This window comes from Hirundo rustica, chromosome 10 (assembly GCF_015227805.2).
Source record: "Hirundo rustica isolate bHirRus1 chromosome 10, bHirRus1.pri.v3, whole genome shotgun sequence".
NCBI classification, from domain to species: domain Eukaryota; kingdom Metazoa; phylum Chordata; class Aves; order Passeriformes; family Hirundinidae; genus Hirundo; species Hirundo rustica.
This window is the reverse complement of record NC_053459.1, coordinates 15,444,161-15,465,682: the sequence shown is the minus strand read 5'-3', so window position 1 is coordinate 15,465,682 and position 21,522 is coordinate 15,444,161. Positions and strand designations below refer to the sequence as shown.

The 21,522-nt window shown below is 43.6% G+C and overlaps 1 protein-coding gene across 12 annotated transcripts in view; it reads left to right on the top strand.

Annotated features, from left to right (window-relative positions):
* Positions 1-21,522, top strand: part of LPP (LIM domain containing preferred translocation partner in lipoma) — a 332,936-nt gene that overhangs the window by 292,085 nt on the left and 19,329 nt on the right. For all 12 annotated transcript variants that reach the window (XM_040074760.2, XM_058422024.1, XM_040074753.2 and 9 more), the window contains one exon: positions 20,879-21,057. In XM_040074760.2, the coding sequence (XP_039930694.1) occupies positions 20,879-21,057 (179 nt within the window). The remainder of the gene's footprint in view (positions 1-20,878; positions 21,058-21,522) is intronic.

Sequence of the window (21,522 nt, the reverse complement as noted above, 5' to 3'; positions counted from 1 at the left end):
AACCCAGCGCTGTGTAGACTGGTGCAGCTAGGAATGAGATGTAGTTATAGAGACTGCACTGCAAATGCCCCATCACAGCGGGAAATTTGCTTGTCCCTTTATCTTCTCTTGCCTAATTGCAGAATAAGTCCTGGTGCTCTAGCTGGAGAAGGAGCCTTGTTTGTCTTCCAGAACTTCCTGGTATGGTCAGGGACTTTCTGCCTCACCATCCCTTAGCAGGCTGATGCATTTTCCTCCACTGAGAGCAGCCCTTGCTGTTGCTGGGGGGACATGGACTCAAGTCAGACTCACTGAGGACTGAGCTGGTAATTTTATTTTGGATGTGGTTAATTAAAAATAATAGAAGTGTTTTATCAGGGGTCCAGCGGGTGACAATTAGGATCTGTGTGGCAGATTGGGTAAATCTCACTGGGACAGGTTAATGCAGTGACAGAGCCTTATGTGTCCCTTTGAACCTCAGTCTTAGGAAAAGGGAGAGAATACTATAGGGTTGGCCCCAAGGTGCTGGGTTCTGGCTGTGGAAATATAGGGATAAATCCCAAATACTTGATTTCCATAAATTTTCTCCCCTTAACTCCAAGTTAAACAAGATGTAGACTTGTCCAGCCTATCTAATCATGCACAGTATTATACTTACAGCTGGAGGTTATAGGAAGGATAAAAAAACAATCTCGGCCTGATCAGGACTGCAGATACTTGAGCTGTGATGTATCGCCTGATGGGTAACACAGCCCTGTGAGAGCTAGAACCCATCCCTGCCTCTCCAATGACATAGGGAGGAAGTTGCCCAAGAAATGGATTTCAGCTAAGATCACTGAGAACTTCTGTTTTCACCCCAGTTATTCCCTAAAATGAAAATCTTAAATCACATGTTTTGAAGACAAGAATCTAAAAGCTTTGAAATTAATCCCCAAGAGCAGGTTTTTCTTTTTTTTTTCTTCCCACTAGTGAAAAGCTGATTCTCAAAAGTGTTGCAGAATTAGGCATTTCTTATGCAAATTGTTCATTTAGGAGGGGAAGTCAGGGGCCTTTCTAGACCTTTAAACAACCTTGTTTTTGCTTACTAGTTGTAACTAGAACTCTTCTGTGAATACAGCCCAGGGTCAGTATCACCTTCTTTCTGTATATGCAGGACAGGTTTCAGTCCAATACAGGCTGGACTGGGTCACGACTTTAAAAAGGCTATTGAAAAGTTTTCAACCTCTGATTTTCTTTTTTTTGTAGTTGTTGCTTGTTTGTTTGTTTGTTACTATTAGTATTATTATTTTTTCCAATAGGCTAGGAAAATACCAGCTTTTCATAGCTGTCTGTAAGAACAGACAGGTCTATTTGTCTTGTATGTATACTGTTGATGCAAATGGACTGGAAATAAGGCTATACAGAACAGGTCTTCATCTTCTGCATCTGCTGTCAGGGGAGGAATTCATGTAGCAATCCCACTCTGAATCAGCAGTTGCTGAAGTACGCACACAACTGCTGGATGGAGCTGGCCCCACTTGGCTCCAGACTCCTCACAAGTCATGAGGAACAGGAAGTAAATGATCTCTGACCTTCGTCAGCAGGGAGCATGGAGAAATGTGTGTTGTTTATTCCACCTGTCTTTGGAAAAGTGCAGCCCTGGAGGACTGATTCAGAAGACAGTTATGCTCAGTAAATCTGGAACAGCTCAGCTGCCTGGGATAGGATCGGCCCACTGTAAAAGCCACCAGGGGAATTGGGTCAGAATTCCACCGTGCTGCTGCTTCGACCAGAGAATGAGTTCTAATGACTCTTACTTGGAGCAAAATAGGAGAAGATCAAGGGCAGAATTAGTCATTTTCCCCATGTTACATAACAATATTTTAGCAAACATTCTTCTCCCTGAACATTTAAATGCATTGCTTGAATAATCACTGAAGACAATGTGGTAATAATATGTTCCTGATGTGTTGGAGGCAAAGCATTTACTCTGGTTTTACTTTTGCAAAGTATATTAAACTACTTCGTTTTTGCTGATGTTTACACAGAGGGAGTGTGGGGGGTTGTTTTGGTTTTTACTGCTGTTTCTTTAAGGCAGCACAAGGGGATTGCTGTTAAATGGGTCTGATGCTTGTGGTGGAATTCATCCCAGATAACTTCATCTCGTTACAAGCCACGTGCTTGGGCTGACACGCATGTGCCTTGGGAGTGATGGTGAAGAGTTATTGGTACCTCCTAGGGAAAAGATATTTTAACCAGCCCTACCAACGACTCTTGCAATCACCCCAGTGCTGATGTCACCTTTGCTCGGTGTATTTAAGGCAAGCAGCATCTGAGTACCTAGAAAGTAGGTTTTCTTCCACCTATAGCTCCCAAATGGCCTAGTTGTTTAGTCATGCTCTAATTCACTCTCGTTCAGCACTGACTCCACCGCAAAAGGCTATTCTGACCATTTTTTCTGATGCAGCCAGGAGGAGAAAGTGGAGTTGCAATACATCCAGGTGGTTTTAAGTAGTTAGGAAATGGGGCCTGGAGATGAGTGGACCCAAGCTCTGAAACTGCCTCAGCTGGAGGGCAAAGCCAAAATCACCCTCTCATATATATAGGGGAGATGTGACAGAAAAGACTGCTCTGGAAGAGCTCTTTTTGTAGCTCCAGCTGAAGCCAACACACAGAAAATACCCTGGGATGTGCCAGAGACGGTCAAGGCAGGGATGGAAGTGTTCACTGGAATGATGTGGGTCAGGACTGCACTTGTCTTCCCACTATGATCTCCCAGCCTGCTCCACCTTCCCACTTGGAAAAACATGGCTAATACAGATGGCTGCAAAAAGGATATGGAAAAGGGCCTTAATCCATGGGAGATGGGCAGTGGGCACCATGATGGGCATGGCAGTCCTGGAGGACTACAATGCTACCTGTGAGCAAGCGGTGGGTTAGGAAGATATGTATGTGATTTCTTCAGTTGGCTGGGTTCTTATTGTCAGAAATGGATTTTACTGGGCTTGAAACTTGGATTAAAAAACATGTCTTTATTAGCTCCAGACAGAGATGCGTCCTGGAATCTTGGAAACTGTTTCACTGCTGTCTTTGGGAGGAAATTTTGGCTTTCTAAGTTACAACATGACTGATATGTTCTATTTGGTTTTTTGAGATTTTTTTTTTTAATATTCCCATGACTCAAATCCTTTTGAATTTTTCCTTCAAACCATGTGTTTGTGCACTCTGACTAGCATAGCATTGCATTGGATATTCTGGCATTGGGCAGTGGAGGATGGAGGAGTGTTTTTCCACTGCTACCACAGCGGTCTTCAGCTCAGTGTTGCAAAGCACAGCTTTTAGCACAATCCACCACACTCAGACTGACACTGCCCAGGGGGAGCAGGCACAGGGGTTTTGATCCACCAAGACCAGCACTGCTGAATAGATGCACTACAAAGAGAGACACAAGCCTTGCCTCATACTGTGATGACTTTCTGGCCTAAAATGCGTCACCTCTTCCTCTGCCTGAGTTTTGCTGCTTTTATGTGCTTAAATAGGGTCTGTCCTTTAATGACATAATTGTGGGGGGGCCTTCTTCCCCCACCCTTGGGTCCTCCGCGCTGTTCACTGACTGCAGCTGTAGGATATTCACCCAGTCTTCTGTCCCTGCACTGCAGGGTGCAGGGGCTTGGTTTAGGGCATCTCTTATTTGCACAGGTAAATACTTGCTGGGCCAGAGCGAGATAGGCAGAGGAATTGATGCCATTACTGTAAGGTCAAGCTGTTTGCTGGAGAGAGAAAGAAAGGACATCCGCCCTCCAGGCACGTTCTAAGAACACACTGCAGATCCAGCTCTGCAAACAAGATGTACAAGGACATGTCCTATTTGTGAATTGCCACCAGCCCTGAGTCTCCAGCCAGCATTGAACAATCACCACATAAATGATTGTGTGAGTGCCTGGTGATGATAAATGGAGGCACCTCAGGGACTTTATTGAAAACCTACATGTTTTCCGTTCCTGCCATCTGCACCAGCTCCCCAAAGGCTCTGAGAGCCGAGTCTGCAAGCTCCTTTGCCCCCTTAGGTGCTGTTTGGGCAATTGGGAAGGCCTGGCAAGGCTCTCCAGGACATCCTCCCCATGTAAGGAGTATTACCACCACCACCAGGGTGCCACCATGGGAACACAAACACATCTCCTGATGCCTGAGAAAGCATGGGAGTCCACCTTGCTTTCTGGGAGCGAGCTGCATTACTTGAAGGGCTAAAAGGGGTAAAAACTTTTTTTGGGGTTACTGGCTCTGGTGCACTTGTGTAAGCAGGCAACATTTTCGCATTTACACTGTTTGCTTTAACATGTCAAATAGCTGATGTTTTGCAAGGTTTCCCTAGCTCCTTTCTCCCTCCTCTTTTCTACTGTCTCTATAAAATAATACTGCTATAATCCAGTTTGACTCAGCAGGATCCCTTTCACGCTGGCTAATCCCCATATATAGGCATCAGTTCAGGGAGGTGCACCAGAACGCTGCAATATTTTCCCTAACATTTTGTTTAACCAGGATGACATTATTCAGACAAATTAATTCCTCCAAGACGTAAACTTGTTCTGACTGAGTGCTGCAGCAGCCTCCCTGAGAGCAACAAACCATGATCTGACATCTTAACAGCTCTCCACACAGTCAGGGGGAGTCTTACATAAAAGATCTTCAGCTGTGCATATCTGCAAGGTGCAGCTGCCCCTTTCTGCAGTAGATTTCTTTTTCAGCAGGTTTTGGTGGGAAAAAATAGCATTTTTTAGGAAGTGAATGGGATCTAAAGCACAAATAATTTTGGAAAATATACTAGGATATAAACACCTACAGTAGAGATTACCCTACCCTCTGAAATCCTTGCCAAAGATTTTAAAAATGGGGTTCTACTGTGATCACTCTCCTTCCGTTTTGAATTGAGTTCATCTTGCATGTCCGAGCTAACGTGTTGCTAGATGGGATTTACCAAGCTCAGGGGCATGTGTGGGTGATGTGTCAGCTGTGTGTGCCAAATGGCAGCACCTGTTGGAAGGGAAGAGGAAAATGTAAAGAGTCCTTCACAAGTCTGCCAAGAGAAGGAATTCTTGGTCTGCCTCATAGAGGGGAGGTCCTGGTGTGAAAAATGGCCCTGTGGTGCTTCTTTTACTCCAGATAGGGTATGGATGGGCTGCTGAGCTACCCTGTGCCCCTCTGTGACACCAGGTATTTGGGGTGGCGTAGCCAGGCTGTCGGAGCTGCCTTTGACACTGGGTTTTCTGTCCACACTCCCCTGAGGTGTTTTTCTGGCACTTAAGTTACCTCTTGTACTGTAATGTTATGGTTCTGGGAGCCAACTGGGAAATGCCTTTTTCCTCCTCTTGCTTGGCATTCCTTCCCCTTGTTGTTTCCTTAGCTCCTAGATCCAAAATCGAGGCTGTCTTGCTGGCCTCAAATGTGCCAAAACAGCTGAGGGTACCCTAAAGGAGGAGGAAGGAAGGAAGAAATCTGATTAACTTAAAGTAGCAGAGGCTGAGCTATTTGAACACAGTTCCGGGTCCATATCTCAACAGCCCTGGCTTCTCTTCTGAATTCTTCATTGCCTTTTGTCTATTTTTTGATCTGCTTGAGTTACTTCACTGTGTCTTAGTTATACATTCCTGAGAAATGGGTTGATGTTAATTGTTTGTTCATTGAGACTTGCATGGAGTGACTTCAGCGGCCTTAGCTGACTGGATTGTCATGGTCTTGGCATGCTGGGAGCTTCTAGCTGGATTTCTCTTCTTCACCTTCCCATCTCTTAGGCTAGCAAGGACAGCTAAGGGAGAACATATTCTCTTTTCTGCAGCAGTATATTATTGACAGAGGGCATCATTAGGGACTCCTGATGCTCTACTTCAAGTATCTTAATGTAATATCATCAACATTAATTCAAACTGTGTTAAGGTTACAGCAAGTAACTGTAACATCCAATGGACACTGAATAATTTAAAAGCTTTATGAAGTTGAAGCTTACAGAAATGGATTTACAGATGCATAAAACTACCTCAGATTAGTTTCAGAGGTTCCCCTTGCTCAGTATCCGCTGTTGCAGATGCTTCCCACTTGCTTCCCAAGGGAACTTTCACATCTTTTTCTCCTGGTTCTATTTGTGAAAGATCTAACATTAGGATTGCACTTTCTTTCACACTGCAGTTTTTTCTTTTGGGAAATAGTTAGTCTTCAAGCTCTCTCCATGCTTTTAGCCCTAGGATCATCTCTGCGTGCTGATTCTGAGCCCTTTACTTGCTGCAGACATAGGCTTGACCAGTAGCTTTGAAAATGTAATTTAGGCATTTCATATCATCAACACAATAACGGCCAGAGTGAGCTTGTTGCTTTCCAGGGGCTTGGTGGACTAATTAGCAATTTATATTGTTGAAGCAATTCTTAAGTCTTTATGGAAAAAGACATTTTTAATTCATAATAAATGTGTGGAGTAACTTCCACACATTATACAAACTCTGAAATGTCATTAAATCACAAAGTTTATTAGTGGTTTCTGCTTCAGACTCCCTGTGATGTTAACCTGGGATAAACCATCTGCCCCCCAACCACATCTTTGAGACCAGTGCAACTGTCCCTACAAGAGAAACCATGTGAATGACCACGGCTGAAACAGATTTCTAGTGTGATATTGCAGACCTCTTATGTCTGATAGTACCTGATGCTTACCTGTAATCTCTTATTAATAACAAAGAAAAAAAACTGCTGATAAACTTAGTGGATTAGTAAGATGTCAGAGCAGTGGAATGGAGAGGCGTGGACTGATGAACATCCCGGACTCATTTGAGCTAATTTGGTTTAACACACCCAACTGTGAGGCCATCTATTTGTTCAGGAACAAAACCATCTTCTGGCTCACCAACTTTATCTCCAGGTAGAGGTTCATCTGGCAAAGTATCTTCCTTAGGAAGGATCAGAGCTTTCTGTACAGCCAGCTAAGGGAGCCTTAGCAAATGGTATGTCTGTGTCTCTTGATGTGTTCAGGCTATGCCTGGGCACTGCAATGGAGCTCTTAATTTAGTAAAACCTGTAAAATGCTAATGTCCTAAGTGGATTGGTTGCCAGGGATTCTGCACAGAAACAATGCTGGTTTAGCACCAAGGACCTCATAAACTGTGAATTTTGGGTAGAAGGAGTGGAGCCTTGTTTGGTTTTCTTTTTGTCACGTTCCCAAAAGAGAGCAGAGAGCCCAAGCACGGTGGGAAGCATGCACATAGCGTACTGGCAAGATCTTTGTGTTCTGTACATGGCACTAGCTAACACATTCCTCCTGTTAGACCATTGCCACAGCAGGTCCAGATGTCAGTAACTCCAGCTGATACCCCTAAAGGAGGATGATTTATGGCCACCAGAGATCTGTCTGCCTTTGTTTAAGGAGCACAAGAAAAGGACTTGGAGGTTATGCTTGGGGTGGTCAGCTATCTTGGTCAGAAGAGGTAAAAGCTGCTGTTTTCAAAAATTGATCTTCTTTCCAGCTATCTTGTGGTTTGTCTTCTCTGTCAGAGAATATGGGCTGCTTTGTGTTTTTCCAGGATGCTGAACATACCCCACCTCATGCTGCTGGCCTGAAGTGTCTTTAAGAAAAGGTGGTTTGAATTAACCACCCTAAAATATAGAACACCCTATCCCTGAGGACACTTTGCAGTGTGTGACTGTTAAGCCTTTAGTCATTAAAAGGAGGGCTATACCCAAAGTTAATTAATTCTTACATTAGGCCCTGAAAAGATTGACACTATACCCAGCTGAAGTCACAGGAATGCCAGGCAAACAGTGGAGTTTAAAGTGCATGGAAGCAGGAGAACCAAGTGGCAAAGACAAGCCTTTGGTATCCAGGTAGTATTTTCTTACCAGCAGATCTCAAAGTGCTTTCCAAAGCCTGGTAAGAACAAGGATATGTGGGGTTAGGTGAGCCCTGGAGTGAGTGCCTTGTTTTCAGTCACATATTCCAGGTCTTGGCTCAAATATTTTTGTGTTGGGTCTCTTTCAGAAAAGTGCAGAAAGACCTTGGAGCCAGAAATACTGTATAAAACACACAGGATAATTAGCAACCTCCTGGAAACATGTGAAACTTTAATAAAACTTAAACTCCAGTTCCTTCCCACAGGTGGAGTCGAGCAGTATGCTAGGCAATATGCACAATTAAGCTATTTTTATGCCTGTTCATCTAAAAATGTGAGTGTTAAAACATATGTAGGTAAAGCAAATGGAAAGCTTAGACTTGCCTGCGTGCCATGCTCATTTGAACTCACTGCATTAGCCTGGATTGCTGAGCAATGTGTGCTCCAGCAAAAGTTTTGCAAAGGGAAATGTCTTCACCTACAAACCTGGCTTCTTAAAAAGCCCTATGACTTTGCAGCTCCAGAAGATACTGACTTTCCCTGCCAGCCACAAAGGGGAATAAATGACTGGGAGGGCTCAAGTAATTACACAGAGTGCCAGGATCAACTTTTCCATGGGGATCCTGTAGCTACTGGTCTGATGGCTTAATAATGTGCTTCTGAAATGGCTGCTTTCCTCTGCTGTTTCTCTCTGGGGCCAGATTTCCAGCAAGACTCCTTAACTGCCCTTGCAGAACTGGCAGGACAATGCTCACTGGACTCATGCTGCATGTGGACGAGCCAACAGTAACTTTTCCATAGGAAAACTTGCAGGTAGGGCAGAGCTGGACTGTGCTGCTCCAGCAGCAAACTTTGAGAAAGAGAATGACTCAGAAAACCCTAGATACCTTCTTTGTTCCCCACTCTTCACTGCCACTCCCTGTCCCTCTGTCCTTGTCCCTCATATCTTTGGAGGCTGGTGTGGCAGGGCATGTGTGAAGTGACCACCAGCACTTGTCCTTGTGGCCTGCGTGAGCCACCTGCTAATACCAGGCTGTCCTGTCCATTTTCACCTGGATCTGGTCTATAGTTAGAGCCTGATGAAGGGTGGCTCTTCCTTCTTTTGTTCCTCATAGGTCCATTAAATCAGAAGCTGTGTATGGAAAGATGTGGTCCAGTTTTACTTTGCATGAGCTCCTTGGCCAGACATGAGGGTCAGATTACTTTGGGTGTTCAGATGTTCTTGCTGGGGAAATGACAACTTTTGGTCCTCAGAAAGGAAAGCTGGAAGCTGTATTAGGGTGGAAATGAGCAATTCAGCAGTTGCATTGGGAAACAACCATTGATGCAGGCCATCTCAGATCTTTTAAAGTACTGTGAGAAGCACTGGAGCATGGTCTTTTCCACTGTTATGGAAAGAAAGTCCCCATAATGGAATGGAACAGTTAGAGATCAGAATGATCCTGCAGTAGTGTTGTTTTTTCCTCTATATTCCATAACCATCGTGATTTTAGCCTAAGACTCCATACACTGAGAGGATGCTATCGATTCAAGAATGGACATGTTATATAACATCTATTATACATTCAATATGTTTATATAAATGCATGTCTCTTATGTAACTGTGTCACTAGGAAAACTGAGGATGGACAAGTTGGTTTCTCCTGCCATTTCTGCTCTGCTTTGCTTGTTGATTCTTAAGTGCTGTCACAAGACACTGCAGGTTGTGCTGCTGATGTGTGTGCCCAAGTGAATCTCTTCTTTTCAGCAGCTCCATTCACTTTGGGTTTTGCTGGGTGCTTTCTCAACTGTTTGTTTTTTTTTTTTTTAATGTAATATTTGGCAGAAAGCCCTTGGTGTTGCTTTCACAAACGCAGGAGTAATCTGGTTAGTAAATACTATGGACTGACAGTTGACTAGCACAGTGTTCAGTTGCTGTGCTTTTTAACTTGAAATAACATCCAGGGCAGCCTCCTCAAGTGATATAAAAGACCTGGTAAAGAAATGCCAACTGTCAGCTTGATTTTTGGTCTTCTCTGCTCGGACATAAACCTTTCTGACAGCTCAGACCAGTGTCCTTCATATTCCAAATTAATCCAAAATTTCTCATGGTAATGTAAGGGAAAGAAATTACTTTAGAGTGCATGTTCCCTGCTCTGAACATCCTTGACTAACCCTGCAGACACCAGAGAATTACCACCTACTCAGACATGCCCGTCTGCTCTTGATACAACTCTTGAGTTTATTTGCATTCCAATGGTTTTGCCGTCCAAGATCTCTGTATTCAAGTCTCCATGTTGTCTGTACAAAATAGGAAAAGCTTTTTTATTTTTCAGGGAGCCCTAATTTTTCTAGATTGAGAGCAAAGGAACAATGCCAAGAGGCTGAATCAACTCAACAGACAATTGTGTTGTAAAGACTTTTCTGCCCAACTTCCCACAGTAGTATCTTTAACAGCAGAGTAGCCCAAAGATTCTGGTTTATTTTTAACTTATTCAAGAAGGGATCTGATCTGTTGCATGGGTATCTCTTTGTAAGGCTAGAAGGAATAATATGCCGTCCCTTCTCTCCCAACTGTACAGCAAGCTGAGTTCCAGCAGAAGCACCCTCAGAGGTGGGCAAGCGGTGCAGAAGGACTGATGTAAATCATCTTCTCTATCTCTGTCTTTGTGGATGAGATTATCTCATAGTGGAGGAAGGAAGGTGATGGATGAGTTCACAGGGTGGAACATCAGTCTCCAGCTTTTGCTTTTCTCACATCTCACTTGACCTCTTTGGGAAGTTCTCTTTTCTGTGCCATGCCTTGTCTGGGTTCTTCTTACATAGCCGTCTCAATTTTCTGGTTTTGTATCCCTTCCTTCTTTGTCACTCTTATCTCAGCAGGTGGCTCAAACTTGCTTTCCCAGACAAGGAACTGAATCAAAGATCCAGGTCAACTGAATGAAAAGAATAGGGATGTCATTTCATCTAAAAATAATCTCACTACCTGGTAGGTGAAATATTTGACCCTGGACTTAGTCAGCAGCCTGGATTTATTTCCAATCAGAGTCTGACTCTAGATTTTGTGTTGTTCCACAAAATAATTCAATTCAAACCTCTGAAGAAATCCTGCTCCCCCCCAAAAATGAAACTTCTAATCTTGGTGTAGAGAGGAGAGAGTATAGTACAGTTCTTGCCTTACATTGACGCACTGAATTTTGGGTTCTGTTATTCTTGACAGTGGCCAGTGCTGATTGTCTGTGGGTTTCCAGTGTTCTTTTAGAATCTTTAAAAATAGATACTTCACTCAGGAGGCTTTCTTCAAGAAATAAGAAACTCCCTCTTTCTCTCCCTTTGGAAGGACCTCAGAACACCCACAAAGATTTCAGTCCTCATATTTCAGGCACAGATAATTCTCTCACTGCCCCAAAGGCTCCAAGTTCTCCTCACATCAGGGCCATAAATGTATTTGGCAACTCTTTAGGAAACACATCACAGATTTGGACAAATCATATTCTCACTGTCAGTTTGGGTACCAGCAGCATCTGAGTGCTGTGAGGGTTTGGGGGGAGTTTTTCTCCAAGCTTTATACTGGATTATGTTATCTATTAAAAGCAGCTATTTTTATGCTGAACTGCTGCAATGACCCGTATTTCACAACTTGCATGTATACACTGAAAAAAACATTATCTTGTACTCAAAAGGTGTTTCAGTGAAAGCTGCATGAAATTCAGTGCAAATCTCATTATCTTCTTGCTTGGGTTTTCATTTTGTTTCAGTTTGGGGAGGTGTTTATTTCTTGGTAGCTCCAGGTGCCAACTTTGGTGTTTGCGATAGAGATGTGACTTCTCTCAGAGCATCACACACTTCCTAATAGCTGACTAAAACCATTCCATAGATAATATGAAGAACAAAGGAGGAAAATAATGAAATTGTTCTCTGAGTCACTGGTGATCCAAGGACAGAAGCCAAATACCCTTAGTTTCCAGTGCTCTGCTCCTTCCACTAGAAAAAATTAATTTATCTGGTATGAGATCTTCAGGAGAAGGTTTGCATTCTCTTCGTTTGAGCAATTAAGGTAGAAGGGACAGCTGTTAAACTGATATCCAGGTGAAATATTTAATTTATTTAGTAACCATTAGAAGTGAGTTAGAGGCACCCTTATTTGTGACTTCAAATAAGCAGAGGAAAGTAGATCATGTGGCTTAGAGATGAGGGGTTTTAAAGCTCAAGAAGTGAAGGGGAAGAATTCTTTTTTTTTTTTTTTTTTTTTTTTTTTTTTTTTTTTTTTTTAATTTTTTTTCATTACAAGCTCTAGAAGAACCCAGTTCTTGAGCAGTAGCCCCATCTTTCTCCTATTTTTTTGGTTTCTCCAGGAAATCTCTCTTGGAGAGCACAGGAAGCAGAAAAAGCCAGATTTAAACAGGTTGTAGTTAAAAGTCTTCTTCAATCTGTAACCAAGGCAAGCCCAGCTTTGCTGGATGCTAATTTACTGATGAGAGTTTCCAAGTAAAATTTGTTTTCCATTTTAATCAACGAAGTTCCATTTTCTTGTTGTTTTTTATGTCACAAATTTTTGCATTGCTTGAACAGTCCTTCAGGAAATGCATGGCAGGTGAGAACTCATTTCAAATATAAAAATACCAAGAAAGAGGAGAGTAAGGGGAACTATAAATAACCAGAGATGTCAGAGTCTCAGTCATTTTTTCCTCTGCAAGTCAGCTTTAGCAGTTAAGGTCAAGATAACATTTCCATGTCAATGGTCAGTTACATCAAAATTCTAAAACAGGAAAATTGAATGGAATATTTGATTTTTTTTCTTGTATTGTGCCCGGATTTGACCAATTTATAGTTTCTTTGGTCCGTCAGCCCTGAGTTCCAATGTTATTTTGGTTAAGCTTCTTGCCAGAGTGGCAAGCTTGGATTGGAACATTGGGTTTATTAAAGGCTATGAAATTAAATTCCTCACCAAAAGAATAGGAAAAAAAGCCCACTTCTTGCTGATAGTAATTTCTCTGTTTCCTTTGATGCGGTTCAGTTCGATTTGAATTTTAGCCTAACAATTTGCTACACAATTTTGTTTTGTTTTCACAAAGTTCTAATCAGCTTAAACTGCAAACGGTTTGAAATGCCTCTCTAACAGCTTCCTTGGTATTGCTAATTAAGCCTGAAATCTCTGTGTTGTCCACAATTGTATCTAAACAAGGAGGAGAGTGTATCTGCTCGATGTTTGCCACATCTCCCAGCTGCATGTAATTCTGCTGCCTGTGCAGAAAGTAATCACAACAGGACAGAATCTTTATTTAGGCAAAACTCCCAGGGTGGCATGCAAGGTCAGCCACATCATGTTTAGAGAACACATAAGGCAAGCAGAGCTACATCAACAGCACAAAGAATGGAAGTGCTTGGGAATAATGAAGAGTTGTCCTCCAGAGCACTTTATTCCACAGCTCCCTGAGTTATGTATGGTCTGTAGGTGCTCTCACCTGATCTGTGGGTGTTAAAAATAGATAAAAGCACAGGCTATCAAAACCTGCCATGTATTCCCCTAGTCCCTCAGAAGCAAAGCTAATAGAATATCATAGTTTTTAAAGCTACCAAGGTTCACTTCAATGGAAAAAGAGTCCTAACAAATCCTCAGACACATCTTTCTGTGTTGGGCAAAGCCACAGGCTGGTTTCTCCCTAGGTAGGGGCCACAGTGTGTGAAGCAATACTAATCTGCTGAGGCACGGCTGCTGTTGTGCGACACAGCCCAGGGATTTCTGCGGTAGCTCTGTGCCGGTTTGCCTCAGCTGCAGGAGCCTTGAGCAAACTGTTTACCTCTGACATTCTGGGAGGGATTTTGAGGGATTTCCTTCAAACTAGAAATCTTTGAAAATCAGCATCTTGCGCCAGGCGTTCTATTGTGCAATGTCTTGGACCGAAGGTCTGGTCGCGCATTAGGATCTCCTTGGATTGAAGGAGTCAGAGGTGGAAACTGTTTTATCAGATCATCCCTCCCTGCCAAGGCAGGCTCATCTCCTGTGCTCTGCTGTGCTTTACAGATGTTTTTCTCTCCAGTGCTCCAAAAGCCTATCCCAGCTTTCTGGTTGGACGTTTTCTGGGCCAGTTGCAGTCCTGATGTGGAGTGACCTATTTCATGTGGTTATACTGGTTCGTACCTGGGGTGTGGTGGCAGTGCTAACAGCAAGAGTGAGCTCTGCTGCACAATGTGCTGCTTCAATTCTCTAGGGTGCATGCAGCTCCCCTTTCCTGGTGGCAATAGACAAGATGTTTTGGAAATGCAGCTTCACTAGAGATTTACTGAAGGGACTGGAGCTGATTACTAAGATATTTAACAATGTTCTTTTAAATAGCAGTTGCTAAGGATGCTTTCAATTGTTTGGCTTACTGTAGTATTCCACGCAGCTATAATTACTGTTGCTGAAAAAATTTCATATGCGTAGACTTTTTTGTTCTCCATGCTATTATAGAGTCAACTGTAAGTTAGAAGCATTTCCCGGGTATTAAACTGCTTTTCTCTTGCAAAAGGCTGTAGCCACATTGGAGTATTCTGAATAACAGCTCAGGTGCTGTTCTCTGGTACTGCACCACCCAAAGTTGACTTTTGAGATGTGTGCAAGTCATTACAGATAAAAAGAATTATTTTTTTTCTGTTAATAATATCTTGTTTCCATTAAGTAACCACTTAGGCACACAGACTGCTTCACAAGTATTTATCAAACCTAACAATATCCAGTTTCTCACTGGGATATGTAACTTCTACAGCCATTTTATTTACAGGCCAGCTGAGGCACAGAGCATGGGAACGCTTTGCTTATGGCAGCTATTTGATTTTAAACCCAGAAGCCCAGGTATTTTATCTTCCAGCCTACTAGTATAGAGGACAATTTCCTCATTTCTTACATTCATAGGCTCTGCCATTTTAAAGGGACAAAGATCTCTGTTGTCAGAGGAATGTACAGAAGATGAGTAGCTTTGAGTGCCAGAAATTAGTTAAGTAATTTCCAACACAGGGCTTCTTGCAGATTTGTAGCTGGAAGGAGTCATTGTGGCTGTGGTTGGACGTTGAGCGTAATGCAGAGCAGATTGTTTACCCTGACATTCCTTCACTCTCAGCTTGGTGGTGCTAGAAAGGGATGCAGGCCTTACCTAAACTGGCACTGAGCATCAGAAAAGTCACCCAGTCCCTGCCTCTGCTGCTACAAGCATCAATTACATTCAGCATTAAAAATATAATTCTTTCTGCAGGTAATATAGCCAGCTTGTGTGCCTGCCAGGTCCAGCAGCGTTCTCTGTTTGCACTCCAGCCTTTGGTGTGCTCAGACAATGGCAAAGCCATCCCTCAGCCTTCACTTGATAAGAAAAATGGAGCTTCTTTCTCCTCCAGCTTATCATTTGAGAAGCATTTCTCAAGCACTGTTCCATTTTCATCATGGCCGTTCTGTTATTGCACATTTGTGGACTCAGTTGCATGTCATTGTTATCTTTGCTACTAACATAAGCCATGAAACACATCTAGCCTTTCTCTAGTAGTTGCAGGGCAAGGGGAAGGGACTCCTCCATCCCATATACTGAGAGGACTTACTGCCAGGTTCACCTCCAGCTGCTCTGAGTCCAAAACTACAAAGCCGAATTCAGTTTTCCTGACAAGAAAGGCAAATTCCAGCAGAGGAGATGCATGCCAGCCGTGGTATTGCTACTGTGCTGGGAAAGCCACTACGAACTGAGCCGAATGGCAGAACGATTTGAAAGCCACTGAACACAGTAACCTCCAGGGCCTGAGTCTGCACTGTGCAAGGGGTCGCTGTAAGCACAGCTCAGACCCACTACCAGCACGCTGGTAACATTGCAGGGATGCTCATGTAATTTATTCCCATATCTTCCTTTCCCATCTCCCAGCAAATCAAGCTATACCATCTAAAGAGCAGCCTCACTGCTCACTCACCACTGTGTCTGAATTAGGCTGTCAGGGATCACATCTCTTGCCCCAAAACAGCATGATCTGAAGGTTAAAATGCCAGCCAAGGTGCTTCTGCAGTGCTCTGCCTTGCTGCAAGTTCCCCTCAGAGCAGCAAGAAGGGGAGTGTCACCCTCTGCTAATAATGTGTCCAGCTGGTCAGGTGAAGTGAGAAGGATTAACTCATGCCAAAGTTCTCTCCTCAGACATGCAGGAAGGAATTTCATGCTGGCTATTAAATGTTATGTTTGCCAAGATATAATCGATCTGTGGAGATAGCAGTTGGGGAGCCTTGGGTGGAAATAAGGTCTTGGTTTTCCTTTTCTAGAAATAATGCCAAAAAAGTGTTTGAAACTGTTGAAATTGCATCTTGACACTTAACCCCTCCACCACTGTCTGCTTTATATTTAATTTATAATACAACTATATATTTTTGGACCCAAAACCTAAATGAAACCATTTGCAATTATTTTGAAGTGCAGTTATTCAATTGACCTGATCTAATTTGAGGTTTATAACTTCACCAGTCTTCTTGAGATTAAAGTGTTCTGTCTTCACTTAAGTATGGAAACATTCTCAAGCCTTAAAAAATATCCCACAAAGGGGAAGATGTCTGCTGCTCTGCTCTCCTTGCTGTCTGAGGAAATGAAGGACGGAGTCACAAGATTTAAAGCATGTCACTTACCACACTTTACTAAGTTACAGTTCAACTATAGTATTTGACCGTGTGCCTGTTTTTAGCACAACAGTCACATTTCATTCGTGCAGCTTAAAACCATCTCCTCTGCTCAGTCGCTTCGAAAAATGTATTTCTTCTGCAGTGCTTACAGAAAGTGAGTTTGTGTCCCTGTGCATGAGTTGCCAATGTAATTTATTCCAGCAACTTCCCTCCCATCTCCCAGCAAAATAAGCAATACCATGCTCGTGTCCCTGTGCGTGAGCTCTCGGTCTGCTGTTCAGAGTGCAGGAGACATTATTTATGTTCATTAGAGCTTGGGATGAATTGCCAATGCAGAAGCAGCAATGACTAATCTGTGTGGCTTTTCTTCTGCACTCATTGCTGGGTCATTGTGGCAGAGTCTTTGTGCTGGCATAATACTGTAAGTTACTGCTGTCCCCCAGGTTTGGTTAGGAGGGGTAATAATCTGCAGCATTAGGGCAGGGGGATGAGCTGCAGGCCATGGGCTGCACCTCTGCTCCCCAAAGCCTCTGCCGCCTTGCCATCTGGGATGTGACGTTTTTGGGAGAGGTCTCAAACACTCCCCATCTCCAGTCTTCCTTGGCTCTTGCAACCCAGAAGTCTTTCCCAGCAGCTGGAGGTTTTACTTTGTGTTCCGTGTTCAAACCTAAAATCTGCAGAGCAACTCCCTTTGGCTTTCTGTGGTTTCTGAAGGGACAAGTATTGCTCCAGGGAGGTCAGCTCCAATCCCACTTGCTAGATGCTTGCTCCCAAGCAGCTTATTCCCACTTTGCTATTCCCATTGTGCTGTACACATTTAAATCTCTTAATTTTAACTTGCAAGATGATACATGATGTCCTGCCCATTATAGTTCTTTCCTTGTGTTTTAGAGTATCTTTGCTTGGGGTTATTTTTCTTGTTAGGTATTAGGGTGCATTATTCTCTCCATGTGAGATTCTTTTTCTTTTCCATGAATATTCTGCCCTCAAGAGACATGGACCCAGACTCAGCCTTAAACATTGTAACAGCCTTTCCATTTAGAAATGGATGGCTCCTTCCCTATGCTTTTCCAATCCCCAAAAAATTAGTTGGATTTGGAGACACAAGGGCACTCCCTGCCTCTTCGCCAAAAATATGGGAAAAGAATGGTAAACTTTACTCTCAGCCCACACTAGATTTGTGGTCTATATTCTTATAACATGAATGTGACCACAACCTCTAGATCTGATGTTTCCTAGCTGTTTCTCATCTTTCTTCTTTGTGCCTTGCCTTAGCTCTCAGTGTAGCTCAGATGCATTCAACTCTACCTGTTGGTTACAGAGCAGGCTTGCAACCACAGCTGGAGAGAAAATAAGGAAAATAGACATTTTAGGCATTTTTCTTCATCTTGTTTGTCTTTTTGAAGGTCTGAAAGCTCCAGGAGGTGCTAGGAGAGTTAGACTAACTGTGAAAGACAGCAAAATCAAGAAGCCAGGCTTATAATCCTAAAGGGATGCTGTTCTCATAATGTGCAGAAATACCTTTGTGCAGGTTGTTAGCTGCTGGGGCAGCACTTAGGCATGTGGGATAACCTGATTAGAGAATCAAAGAAAACTCTGGTAGCTTCACAGGCCAAATCCTGCCTTACAGCAACCTGATGTCAAATGGGTGTGAATCAAGGAAGCTTTCCCTTTGGCATCATCTGGTAACACCTTGAAGAGAAGGGTCTGAGCCAGCCAGAGTTCTAGTAAGGAGAGAGGCTTAAGCAAATACACTCCCAGACAGGGAGTGAGCTGGAGTCTGGAACTAATGACTTTGTTTTTCCTTACTGGTACAGACTTGGAAGGATGAAAAGAATAAATTTCTCAGGTCTGATTTTCAGGTTGTATAGAAGGTTTAATCAGGAGTTGGTTAATTTATAATGCTTGTCTTATTTAGCTGTGAGAATGTCAAGCTGTGACTGTACTGAGACTTGGGAGCAGAAGATGTGTGTTTTCAGAAGTTATGATCCAGCAGGGTGATTGCCTGTTGTCCTGGTCACTGCAAAGTTTCCACCAAAGACAGTGCTAACATGGGATGTCAGACAGGTTGTACTGATCCCTCGTGGGCTTCCACTCTGTGCCCAAAATGCGCGAGCGGGAGTTACATCGGATCCGTGGTGAGAGCAGTTCCAGGCCACGCTGTTTGGTACTAGACCCCTCTGCAGTGTGGATTGCTGCTGCAGGTGCCTGCCCAGGTCACAGTCCAGGAGCAGACCAGGGGAACTGCTGAACAGATCAGTCCCCAGCGTGGAAGTAAGCCACGGAATTCCCGGTGATGTTGTGGAGGATCAGTGTTTATCAGAATGCAAAAATCAATCAGGAAAGTTTATGGGAGAAGCATGCACTTGAGGCAAAGTATGGGGAAGCCAAGCTCTGACTCAGGAAGTCCCTAAACCAGTAATCAGTGGAGACTGGCAGCAAATCCCAAGGAATTTCTGTGTTTTGCTTACCGTGTTCTCATACTTTGGCCTCTGTTGTTGGCAACTGTTGGAAATGAGGCAGGCAGTGACTTGGTGAGGTAAATGCTCCATACCCGCGTGTGTTCAGAAAGTTTCATGGCAAATGCCTTAGGAATGGCACAATCTTCCATCAGTATCCGCAGGTATCCTGCCTTCCCTCCTTGGGCAGAGAACCGCATGGATGCGGACTGAGATGATGTGATCTGCTTATGCAAAGCAAAATGGTCAATCTGCCAGGTTATTTCTCCATGGAGAAAATTATTGACCTTGCTTTTTCTGGCATACCAGCCACCGTTATAATGATGATGATGGTGACAGCAAGCAGACAGAAAGGCCAGCAGTCATTCTTTCCTGCCCATTATTATAAGGTATAAAGCAAAATCCAGCCTGAATTTGATGCTAGTCTGGCTGTGCCGTCCTTACAGATGCATGAGGCAGTTCTCACGGGTTGAAATTCAGGACTTTTCATGTCGACCTTTCCAAAAACAATCCTTCTGATCCTCTGATAGGAACTCATGTATTTCTGTGTTTGTACCTTACCAGTGATGTGCAGCCCAGAGATAACGTCTGAGAGCAAATGTATGAGTGTGGAACCTTCTGAGCTCCTGGGTGATTCATTTCCTTACACTACATTTTGGTTGCACATGTGAGGACTGGATCTTGCCCCTGAGAATACTGGCTCAAAGAAGCAATAACAATACAGTCACTCAAAGCACTACTTTCCCTGGGAATTTTGTTGCATGAGGAAGCAGAACTTTAGAACTTCCTTTGTTTGTCAGCAAGATCTGCTTTTCAGCAACTTTCTATATTTCTGTCATGTTAGATTTTTTCCTTTTTTCCCCCCCACCTGCCTATTTCTGTGTTTCTAAATAATAATCAATAGTGTAATGATAGATTTTTCTACCTCACCCAAGATGCATCTGCTGGTTGATAACATTATTTGATAAATTCAGGTGCATCAAGCAAGAATAATGGGTGAAGTTTGCGTTTCTAAAGCCCAGTGAAAATACCCAAATCATTGCCATAAATCTGTTGTTTGTATCTATGTGGTTTGCATCCTCCATTCATGGCATGTGTCTTTTAAAGTGCTTGCTTTGAAATGGTTAGTTACCCAGTTGGTGTCAGAAGGGCGGGTGTGGCTCACAGACAACCATCTGAAACAAAATTATCTTGATGTTTCTATAATTAACTGCAAGGGTGAGTGAGGGTTGAAATGAGATGAATTCAATGGACCCCACTTGAAAAGTGGGAATTTTTTTGGCTCCAGCACTTTAGGCGCAGGCTAGTATGTAGAACCTGTGCAGCAAGGATCATGGCCTTAGAGCTGGCCCAGAGATAAATGAAGCATTTCAGTCACCCTGACCCCCTCTCCTTGCAGATGCTTTCCTTGCAGCCACTGCTTTGTTCTCTCCCCAGGCTTAACAGTATTCTCTGTGGTGAGAGAGGAGGATCAAGATTTTCATACAAGGAGGATAAAGATATTTTTATGGGATCTGCATTGGCAAAGTAATTAGAGGGTCTCTGTGTAGCCCCAGGAGTTTGCTTTCCAGTTTAGCACTGCCCTCTGTGGAACTTGTCTCTAATGAACTCCACAGCAAAAGCTCGCTCAGACTGGGCAGTCCAGAGGCAAAAGCCCAGGAGTGTCGGCTGCACAACTCCTTCCTTCACGTGCTCCTGGCTACAGAAACTGCTGTGTCTCAGATAACCCACCTGATGAGCCATCTCTGATCACTTGTCAGAGCTGCTGAGAGAAGGCTCTGATTTGTGTTCTCACACTGTCCTAAAGGCTTGACCCGGGCCCTGTGCTGTTATCATACTCTCTGATAACTGTTGACTGTAAGGCACTTTAGAAGAAATGAAAAGAGGGTTCCTAAAGCTTCCAAGCAGACCAGCAGTAGCCTCCAACCTAGCTGACCTTTGTGAGTGTCCTGCTGAGATGGTGCTCACATCTGTTGTGTGTGTTTTCTCTGCAGAAGACACTGGAGCAATGCAGTGTCTGTGCAAAGCCCATCATGGAGAGGATCCTCCGAGCCACTGGGAAGGCCTACCACCCCCACTGCTTCACCTGTGTGATGTGCCATCGCAGCCTGGATGGGATCCCCTTCACTGTGGATGCTGGCGGCAACATCCACTGCATCGAGGATTTCCATAAGTAAGGCCTAAGCTCCTGTTTGTTTGCTTTGGTTTTTGCCTCAAAAAATTCTCCTTTTTCAGACTGAGCGTTCAGGAAGTCCTGAACCCTATATCACTTCCTCCCAAGGCTCTTAAATAATAGGGAGAGCTTTGCTCCAAGCAGGCACGTCGTGGCATACAAGGTTAATTGGTTAGGGGACGATTCTGCTTGATCTCTGTTTTGCTTAGAGCTGAATTGAGGGATAACCTCTGTGTCCCTCTGTTTTGAGTGCTCTGCCTTCCCCTTGCTTTTTGCTGTGCATGTGCATGTTTCTCTTCACTGCCTCTACCTGCACCTTCACATCACCACCTCCCTGCTTCTTCCACTGAGCAATTAAGAGAGGTCCTGTCCTCCTGCACTTTGCAGGTGTTTGCTTACCTCCTAGAGGGATCTCAGTGGCCACAGGCTGCTCACAGCTCCTTTTGTTTCTAGTTGCTAATTAGC